At 43.2% G+C, this 11,099-nt stretch overlaps 1 protein-coding gene across 1 annotated transcript in view; it reads left to right on the top strand.

Annotated features, from left to right (window-relative positions):
* The first annotated feature begins 2,437 nt into the window (after nucleotides 1-2,437).
* Nucleotides 2,438-11,099, top strand: part of PRDM2 (PR/SET domain 2) — a 78,466-nt gene continuing 69,804 nt past the window's right edge. The window contains exon 1 of the mRNA XM_063145361.1: nucleotides 2,438-2,504. Within this exon, the coding sequence (XP_063001431.1) occupies nucleotides 2,496-2,504 (9 nt within the window). The 5' untranslated portion in view covers nucleotides 2,438-2,495. The remainder of the gene's footprint in view (nucleotides 2,505-11,099) is intronic.

The following is an 11,099-nucleotide window of genomic DNA, read 5'->3' as shown; positions in this document are numbered from 1 at the left end:
AGATTTAACTTTTCCTTTCTTTTTTTTGATGGGCATTTTTAAGTTATCTGAAATGGCAGAGAGGGACTTTGTACAAAATCTAGTGGGCTTTTTCTTATTGCTGACATGAGCTGATTGGGTAGTGCTAGCAGAGAAATCTTGTCTTAACCCGGTTTCGTGTTTCCTTTTTGCACATCTTTAATATTACCCTGTCAGCAATAAGATGCCTTGTATTCTTTGTGCATCTAGTTAGTGGAGGTAGAATGTCTAAGTCACATGTGAGCAATTTAAGGTAAAAGCTGAACCATTGCACTGTTGACAGCTTGAGAGAAACTAGCACCTTATCTCCACTTTTTATAGCTTTTTTGTGGTGTATTTTATGGCATGACAATTGAGCGTGAATGGGTGTTTAATACTGTTAATCAGGATACACTTTCGCATGTCATAAAGTCTTCTGAATCTGTTCCCAGAGGTTTGCAAGCTGCTGTACATCATGTAAGAATATTTGTCCATCTAGCTCTGTATTGTCTACTCTTTCTGGTAGTAGCTTTCTGTGGTTCTGAGCAGAGAAGAGTCTTTCACACTACATAACTGCCTGATTCTTTTAACTGGAGATGTTAGGGATTGAATTTGGACTTCCTACATTTGAGTTATGATCCCTCTCCTGCATAGATTATAGCCACTTGGAAAACTGGCCTTCTCAAGTTGGTAGTTGCATCTTAACATGCTACATTTAATTTTTTTTAAATCCTACTTATTGACCAAAATGGATCCCTAAGGTAGCTTGTGAAAAAAATTAAAACCTTAACAGAGTCATCAAAAACATTCAGTGAAATAAATTGAAACCATGAAAACCAAACAAACCCTTTCAATAAGATCAGCAGCAGAAAACCCCACATTCATTATTTCAAAAGCACCCAAACGCCCTCTGAAATGACTTAAGAGTGTGTGAGTAGGTTCATAAGGGAGAAGATGGGTCCTGATTGGAAATGGAAGGAGATGGTAAGATCATCTTCACCGCTTGGCCAGATAGAAAGAAGCATAGGATCACGGGAAGCTGACTTAAGCCAACACATGTTGGGCTCCAGACAGGGATTTTTCCCTGCTCTTAACAGATCAGACCAAGGGCCTGGCTAGTCCATCTACCTGTTGCCCACAGTGGACAACTAGATGCCTCCGGGAAGGCTACAAGAAGCCCACAACAGTGATCTTTTATATCCCAGTAACTCATAATCCAGAGGTATGCTGCCTGCAGATAGCATAGAACCATCATGGCTAGTAGCCCATAGATGCTGAGGATTGAGCATGGAATCTTCCGGTTGCAAAGCATGGACTCTGCTACCGAGTTATGGCCCTCAGCCCTCTGATTCAGAGAGCAAGTGGTGGCTGTGTTTTCTTTCTCTCTTTTGGGATAAATGTACACTCTGGTTCTACCTGTGGAACTATTGCCTCTGTTCATTCTCTAATTTCTCAGAATGCAGGGACTGCTTTTACAATCATGCTCTTTTCTCCACCTGCCCACCATCTCTCACCTGCCCCCTCCACCCCAAAAAACCCAAGCCAGGCTGCATGAGCCCCGAGCCAAATTTTTGTTCTTCAAATTTAGGAGCAAAGACTGCTGCGCGACTATTTTGCAGTGGTAACGAGAGAACACATTTCCTAGGGCATAGGTGTGACATGTCCTGCAGCGTCCTAGGTACTGGCATTTCACCAACAGCTAGGTGTCAATAGCTAACCTGTGGTAGACTGGGAGTCAGGAGATCCGGGTTCTAGTCCCCACTCGAACATGGAAACCCACTGGGTGACTTTGGGCCAGTCACAGACTCTCAGCCCAACCTACCTCACAGGGACATTTTTGTGAGGATAAAATGGAGAGGAGGATTGTGTATACCAAACAGGCGAGATATAAATGAAATAAATAATATAAATGGATAACTTAACATTAGAAGTATGTCATTTAAAGAGGATGGCTGCCACATATTACAAATGGTGGATAAGTCTCCAATACTCTTATTTTGAATTAATTGCCTTCAATTCAGGGATGGAAGAGACCCCTTGTGGGAGACAGTGATGAACTTTTTTTTAAAAAAAAGCCATATTGCAACAGCCATAAACTCAAGCCATCTACTCTACTACTGTTGACCCCTACCTTACAGGGTTGCTGTTTTGTAAAGATTACAACAAGATAAGGTATGTGAAGTATTTAAAAAGATCCACTGTTCTTTACATTTTGGATCTTACCTATGCAATTATGGAGCTAGGAACCATTACAATTATCTATTCTAAATGTTGGGTGAAAACACTGAACTTTTCTAGTTTTGGTGTTAGTGTAATTTGAAGAGGTTCCTCAGTCCCCCCTGCTGGCTTTCAACTATTGATTTGAATATAGCTTCAAATCGCTCATGATTCTGTAGTTAGGCGCATATGACAATTGTCTGTTTTTCTTTTTAGGGTTCATGTAATCACAGGAGTTTCTTTGTTGTATATAAGTTTTCAGAAAACAGCTGGATTTCAGAATGTATCAGGTGAGTTTAAATGTAAGACTTTCTCAAAAGTAATTGCTCACATGTTAGGACATCTATTTTTTCCTGTTAGAAATATTAATTCCAACTGAAATCCAAAATTTTAGTCCACTTCATTGAAATATTAAACATGCCACTCTCATTGTTTCTGGATGTACTGAATATGTGACGCTCTGTTTAATTAAAGTTGATTTGTTTTCAGTTGGGGTGATCATAGAACAATTTCTAGAACAAATTCTCTCCCCCCCCCTTTTTTATTTTATTTTACAAGAACACTCCTCATTTTGTATAAATGATACCTGCCCATAGGCTATCTGAAAATTGCAAACGGGAGTTCACTATTTTCCTGGCAATTTCAGTTCCATGATCAGCTGAATTTATCAAAAACATTGCTATATTAAAAATAGATCTATGTATGCCTCAACATAGAACCTTGTAATTGAATAAACAGTTCTTTAGCTATACATTCTTGCATGTTTGAGAGGGTGGTGTGTGTTTTAAAAGTGAGGTGAGCAGTCCAACCTTTGCAGCGTTTACTTGGAAGTAAGTTCCACTGAGTTCAGCAATAGTTATTCTGAAGTCATTCTATGCAGAATTGCCGTCTTAGTTTATTTTCATTTTGCTTACAGGCTGTGTTGCTTTTTGGAGGTGGAGGGGAGACATAGTTGCTATTTCTCTACACACTTTCTTAGGACCCTGAAGCTTAGGATCTCCAAACCTATGAATTTCCACTCCTCTCTGAAAGGAGCTGAGCTATTGCTGGAGAAAAGGGGGTTATTGATCTGAACTCATCCCTTTTCCCCTGACCCTATTGTGTTGTTTGTTCATAGTTTGCTTATATTTTCTCCAGGTTGCACTTTAATTGTGACAATAATTTCATTTACCTAGTATCCCAAACTGCAATCTTGCCATGTAGGGGATGGAAATGAGATTGTTGCCATGAGGAGAAGGTTTCTTGCAATTTGTATTTGCTGTGTGGGTTGCATTTGTGCAAAGGTCATGGGATTATTTGTGATGTGGCCAGTGGCGAGTTTTTCCCTTCTGCTCACTCTCCCCCTATGAAAATAGAACTGCCAATATCATACTGGCTTTGTAAAAGTCTACGATGCGCCCAAACTTGGAATACTATCTGCAGTTCTGGTTACCGCACCTCAACTCAGATATTGTAGAGTTGGAAAAGGTGCAGACAGGGGTAACCAAGACGATCACAAAGGCTGGAGCAACTCACCTGTGAGGAAAGGTTGCAAAGTCTGGTATTGTTTAGCTTAGAGCAAAGGCAAGTGGGGAGGGGAATAAGACTGAAAGAACTGGGCATGTTTAGCCTGGAGAAGAGAAGACAGAGGGGAGACATGATAGCACTCTTCAAATACTTAAAAAGTTGTCACACAGAGGTGGGCCAGGATCTCTTCTCAGTCCTCCCAGAGTGCAGGACACGGAATAACGGGCTCAAGTTAAAGGAAGCCAGATTCCGGCTGGACATCAGGAAAAACTTCCTGACTGTTAGAGTAGTACAACAATGGAACCAGTTACCTAGGGAGGTCGTGGGCTCTCCCACACTAGAGGCCTTCAAGAGGCAGCTGGACAACCCTCTGTCAGGGATGCTTGAGGGTGGATTCCTGCATTGAGCAGGGGGTTGGACTGGATGGCCTTAGAGGCCCCTTCCAACTCTACTAGTCTATGATTCTATAGAGGTGTACAAAATCAATCATGGTGTGGAGAAAGTGGGAGGGAGACATAATCCTAGAACACAGTGTCATCCCATGAAGCTTAATTTTTAGAGATTCAGGACTGGAGATGTAAAATTTCTGGAAATTTTGAAGTCATTGGGGTGGGTGGGAAGTCCGTCCCCCCTATTTTTTTCAGAGGGGAAATGGAAATTTTCAGAAAAAATAGAGGGGGGAATGCAATATTAGCACTTTTTACAGATTGAAAGTCACTTTGTTATTTTAGGAACATAAAATGTAATTATGTACAAGTTGGTTTGGCATAAAATTATCACATTTGGTATATTAAAAGTACAGTGAATCAAATCAAATCATTTTATTACGGTCGTAGACCAGCATATTAAAAATAACTAGAAATACAGTAATTATAAAAGTAAGCCAAATTAAGAACAATTATTACAGATTGAATTTACTTTTTTTTACTTTTTACCTTTTTTTGTAACAAATGGAGCTACAAGCTCCTGAACTGTTAAGAACACTTGAACTGCAAGGTGCCTCTTTGGTTTTGCCAGTTTATGAGGAGCAGGCAAATTTAAAAAACGAACAAACAAAAAAAACCCAGAAGAAACCATCAGCATTAGTAACAAAGAAAAATATTTATGTCTCCACTAGTCCTCCACACTGTCAAGCAGACATAAAGCACCCATTCCCATAAAAAGAACTGAGAAAAAGACTCAATGAATGTGCATGAAATTTAATCAGACTCATTTTCAGTCTCTGCTTCAATGGCAGTGCTGCCCCCTAGAGGAAGAAATGCATCTTGCTCTTGCATTTGAGAGTTGTCTCAGTTTGCAACCTAGGACTTGCTTGTCCTCGGTACGCATAAATTGTAATAATCTGATACTGTACATAGCTGTTAGAACCAGGCTTCTACCCTCTCTCACACCAAAGCACCCACTTCTCAATTCCGAGGTCAAGTTTCAGACCCTTGGAAGAGCATCCAGTGCAGTTCTTTCTGCCCTGTCTTTGAGGGTAGGGGTTGGGGTTGGAGTTCCAATTCTCCCCTCTGAGGTTAGAGCGCTGTCTTCAACCTCAGATTAGGGAATCCGAAGTACCTTATGGTTCGGGTCCAGGTTATTTGAAAGAACGTATTCTCCCTTATGAGCCTGCCCGTGCTTTGAGATCTTCTGGAGAGGCCCTTCTTTCAGTCCCACCATCTTCACAGGCACGCTTGGTGGGAACATGGGAGAGGGCCTTCTCGGTGGCTGCTCCGTTGCTCTGGAACTCTCTTCCCGGGGAAGCTAGGCTGGCTCCCTCCTTGATGGGCTTTTGGAAGCAGGCTAAAACTTTTTTGTTCCAAAAGGCCTTTGGAGAATAATCCAGCCCTCTATCTACATTAATGTCTTATAATTTTGTTGTGTATTTTTTAATTGTTTATGGTTTTGTTACCCTCCCCCCGCCCGCATGTATATTTTAAACTTTGTAAGGCCGCCTTGAGGCCCAGCATTGGGCAAAAGGCGGGATACAAATAAATATAATAATAATAATAATAATAATAATAATAATAATAATAATAATGGCCCCATAGACGCTGCCTAGGGGCCATAGGATTGCTCCTTCCGTTAATTGAAATCACACTTCTCTTCCAAGAAGATTAAGGCCGGACCCATGGTTTCCTCCCTCCCCATTTTACCTTCACAACAGCCCTGTGAGATAGGCTAGCCTTAGAAACGGGCTAGCCCAAGATCTCCAAGTGTGCTTACTGGCTAAATTGAGATTTAAACCTCTGTCTCCCTGGTCTGAATCCCACTCTCCATCTGCTATGCTGGGGTAGTCTGGAAGTATATCCCCAGCTGTTTGGAAGTTCAGTTCCTTGAAGCCACTGCCAGCATGTCCAGTAGTCAGGAATTCTGGGACCTGAAGCCCCAAAACATCTGGAGATCTACTTTATGCCCACTCTGATGTACTTGCTGTCTTTACCATCAGGTTCAAAGTTGGGGGAGACCTGGCTATGCCCAACCAGCGCCTTTAGTTGTTTCTTTGCAAGCTGCATAAAAGCATCCTTAACAGCCCAATCTTCACCCTATGTACTTAGACGCCAGTTCTGTGGCACTGCGCATGGCTTCCTACCACTTAAGTGTGTGCAGGATTGCAGCCCTGGAAGTCCTGTAGGAAGCTGCACCCTGCTGGATCGGACCACAGGCTATCCAGTCCAGCATTTTGTCTCTCAGAATAGTTAGACAGATGTGCACATACTGTGCATGACTATGACATCGGTCCCCACTGTCTCTGCTTTTAAATTGTTCTTTTCTAATATGTTTTTATACTGTTGTTTGCTTTATACTTTGAAATTGTCTCCATGGTTTTAATTTTTGTGAACTGGCCAAAGAGCTTCGGCTATTGGGCGGTATAGAAATGCAATAAATAAATAAATAAATTTCTGCTGTAGTACGGCCCATTGAATTCTCATTGGAACTTACTTCCGAGTTGAAATGTAGACACTGAGTGAGTTTATATCCTGCCTGATCAGTATGTTAAAACCACATACAAACATTAGGCTGACTAAAACAACATTTAAAGCCATGGGCGGTTAAAACCACAGCATTTCCAAATTAAAAGGCCTGGGCAAAATGAAACCATCTTTACGTATCACCAGAAGCTCTGAAAGGTCGATGGCCTCCTTGGGCACTCTATCCTGGGTCACTGCTTGCCTCACCTTGGTATTTGGCTTTTACCCACCCCCACCCCCAAAGGGACCATTCTGATGACTTCAAAAGCGCAGGCAGGCTCGTATGGGAGCAGGCGGTCATAAGGAATCGTGAGGCAGGTTGTCACCACATTTTTTAAAAAAAGAAATCAATACAGAATTAGCAGATGAAAAGCCAGCTTTGGGGAGCAGGGGAGGAAGAGTGAGCCCCATTTTTATACTGGATGCAGAAAGGGGGGGGCACGTCCTTCATCTAGCAGCCCATTTTATGTTGGGCATAGAGGAGGGACAGAACATCTCCCACGCCTTTGCTAGACCACTCGCTCACCTGCTTGCAGTTCCCTGTTACCTACAGTGACCAAGCGACCACTTAAATATAAAATTACAATCATTGTCTTCAACATACGAAAGCAGTAGCCAGAAAAACAAACAAAAAAAACCAGAGCAGGAAACAGCTCAAAGGTTTGGGGGAGTTAAAATAAATAAATAAATAAAAATAGTACTTGTGGTGCCTGAAGTAACATCAAGGCAGCCAGCAGATGAGCCTCTGCAGAGAGGGATTTTCATAGCCATGGTGCCACCACTGAAATGGCCCTTTATTTATCATACTTATACCCCGCTCCTCAGCCAAAAAAGGCTCTCAGAGCGGCTTACCCATTGCACCTCACCTGGCAGGGACCCTCTGAGAAGGGCTTCTGAAGAAGATGTTAAGGGCATGTGGAGGCCAGTGATCAGGTACTCTAAAGCCATGGACGGTTAAAACCACAGCGTTTCCAAATTAAAAGGCCTGGGCAAAATAAAACCATCTTTACATATCACCAGAGGCTCTGAAAGGTTGACGGCGTCGAAGCACCCTGACCTTTTCTTCTGCCTCTGAAATGGGAGTCACTTTGTATACATCTATATGTATACCCATTCAAACTTCCCAGAGCACCTCTAGGCAGCCCCAGTTGTGGCTGCAGGAGGGTGCTGGTACTTTCCATGGTTGCTAGCAACTAACAGGTCTTAGAAGATCCACACCTGACGTAGGTGCAGGGACCTCTCCTCACAGCTGTACGTGCGGTTAAAGATCCTGCTATATTAAAGGGGAGTCTATATTAGCTTTGTGGTTTTACCTGCTTTGTCGTAGGTTACAGCATTGATACTATTTAGGAAGGTGTATGTGTCCATCCTTGTATTTTGCCTGCTTCTATATTTTCCAGGTATAGTTTGCATTTTGACTTAAATACAGTCCTCCCGTTTCACCGAGCTCCAAGTATAATCCCAAAGCTGTCGAGCAGGGTGGGGAACCTCCGGCCCAGGGGCCAAATCCAGCCCTCGTAGGGTCCCAGTACAGCCCTCTAGGGTTCCCCTGAAGGCCCCACACCCTTCCTCAACTACCAATCATTGTGTCATTTTGTCCCCTTTGCAACAGCTCTCCTAAGACTGAATTACTGACAGTAAGAGCTTTAAGCGAAACTGTGCAGTCTTCCTTGTATTGTTGGCCCCGCCCCTTTTCCCTTCGTCTCCGCCCACCGCTGGAATGTGGTCCCCGAGATCAAATCCAGAATTCAATTTGGCCCTCGGACTGAAAGAGGTTCCCCAACCCTGCCGTAGAAGGACGTCTGTGCAGTGGAAGGAGAAATGCCTCCTTCCTGGCCACCAGTCACCGTATTGGAAGTCAAGAATTTGGTCGTGTGTTTTAATCTGTGTTAAACACCTGGGGACAATGTGCAAGTTCTGGAATTATTTAAGTCTGGGATAGGCAACCTGGTGCCCTCCAGATATTTTGGGCTGCAACTCCCATCATCCCTGATAGGAGTTATAGGCCAAAACACTACGAGGATACCAGATTGCCTGCCCCTATTTTAAGTTAAAATGCAGCTGGTGGGCCCGTGTTTTTTCACCTAGGTTAATGTTTAACTGGTCAGATGTCTTAAGGGTTGGACCTCAGCTATCATTGTGCCACTGCTTCAAAGGGTGGGAAATCAGACCCCAGGGATTCTAGATAGATCCCTTAGCCTGCCAAACGTATCTTCTAACGTTAATAGTTCCTTCTCGCTTAGGAAACAGAAGTAACCTTTACTGTAAGAACTGAAGTTTGGCTTCCAAAGACTTGGCTGGTGATTTCACATCAACCTGCAGATTTATTTATTTATTTATAACATTTATATCCCTCCCTATATCATTAAGAACTCAGAGCGGCGTACAGATAAAAGCATACAGTATAAAACAATAAATATGCACAGTTAAAAACAGATCATCTAGCAAGCTCTGGGGGAGGCTGGCAAAGTCATAAAAACGTCTTTAAAAGTGCAAACGCCAATCATGCAAAAAGACACAGGAGAGCAGTGAGAGGAAACGATGAACGTAACAGAATTGAAACCAGCTAGTGAGGGAGTTCCACTTGTGTGGGGCCACAACTGAAAAGGCCCTCCAGCCAGCCTTCCGCAAGCTGGTGCCTTCCCAATGTGTTGGACCACAACCCTCATCATTGACGGCACAGAGATGATGGGACATGTAGTCCATATCTGGAGGGCACCATCTTGGAGAAGGCTGCTTATCTAGTTGACTTCATAAGAAGGGGGGAATAAAAAAGAGGCATCTGTTAACAAATGTATCAATAAGGCGCTCTGATGAGATCAACTTCAGAAACCTTGTTTCAGAGTTGTTTAGGGCTCTAAATCAGGGGCAGACAACATGGACCCCTCCAGATGTTTAGGGCTACAACTCTCATCTTCTCTGACCACTGGCTATGCTTTCTCAGGTTTATGGGAATTGTAGTCCAACACATCTGGAGAGTGCGAAGGTGCCTACCTCTGCTCTAAAAGTCAGCATAAGGATTTTGAATTGTGCTCCAGACTGACTGCCAATATCTGGCAAGATACCCCTGAAGCTGGTCTCAGGTTAGAACAAAGCTTGCTCAGCTGCGAAATTCGTTTTCTGAGCCGTCTTCACAAGCAGGCCCATGTCCCGTGCTTTTCGGTGGTGTAACCTAGAAGTTATCAGCATGGATTACTTCGTCTTAACTTTGTGCCTCAGGAACCGCTTAGACCTCCAGTGACGCTACTGGATCTCTCGGTACCCCCAGACTGCACACTTGATCCTTCAGAAGAGAGGGTCGCACATCCATGACAGACTGAGCACCACTCTCCAGGTTGATCAAACGGACACGCACCTCTCCTCTGCCTATTCCGTCCCAGATTTCCTTCTGCTCTCAGATTCTTGCCTTTGGATCTCTCCTGCTTCCAACCCTCCTGTCTTATACTGGCTGCTTTCCTTCTCCTGCTGCCCTTTCCCCCCCTATGAACATTGTCCCTTCTTTTTCTCCTGCCCCTTCCCTGCCCTTTCCTGAGGTCAGAGAGGTTCAGCCAATCTCAGCCTGTGGCCTTTCTGTCTGTCACTCCCCACTCTGACATTCGGGAGTCTCAGCCAACCGATCGTTTCCAGAGGGTTCCGTACCACCACTACAAAAGCTCTTAAAGGCACAATCTTATGCATGTTTAGACAGGAAAATGCTTGGAGTTGTAGGATGTTTCCTGCTTAAACGTGGATAGGATTGCCCCCAAAGTGCGTTTACGGTATAGATGACAGCTTCTTGCCTTCAGGAATGCCTTGATTTTCAAAAGCACTTCCTGGTTTTTCACATCCAGATTTGATCTCCAGGGTGTTCAAAGTTTGCTAAATAAATAAATAAATGCTATTTCTCCAAAATTAAGTATTTAGCAACAACTTTTGTCGTGTTCTTGTCTTCCTCTTCCTCTTCTTTTTGCAGTGCCTTTTGTTGACAACTTGTAATGCCAGGTCAGTATAACTACTGCCTTGGATGGCTGATACCACACATCTTCCATGTCTCTTCCTATGTTTCATTCTAACTGTCTTTGCTTTTTAACGGCCCTCTTATAATACAGCTTTGCTCTTACCCTGATTTCTGAAAAGGCTCATTAATTTCTTACTCCACGACTTTCTTGGGGGAGGCCTGGAAAATGGGTTCATAAACATGTAGGGCTGCAGCGTTGTTTGGTTTTAATTGGTTGGATTACTCAATTAAAGCATCTTGAACTACTTAAAAGATGCCTCCGATTAATTCCTCAGCAGGTTTTAATTATTATTTCTTAAGTGCTGTGATTAATGCTAGTGCTCATAAAAACTGCAGATGGCAAGCTCTGTCTCAGAAGACACTTCCCTCCTGCATGAGAGAGAAGGGAGAATGCCTCTTCTAAGATGGTGTCTGCTGCGATGCATGCA

The sequence above is a fragment of the Elgaria multicarinata genome, chromosome 20 (assembly GCF_023053635.1).
Source record: "Elgaria multicarinata webbii isolate HBS135686 ecotype San Diego chromosome 20, rElgMul1.1.pri, whole genome shotgun sequence".
NCBI lineage: Eukaryota > Metazoa > Chordata > Lepidosauria > Squamata > Anguidae > Elgaria > Elgaria multicarinata.
This window is presented reverse-complemented; position numbering and strand designations above follow the sequence as displayed.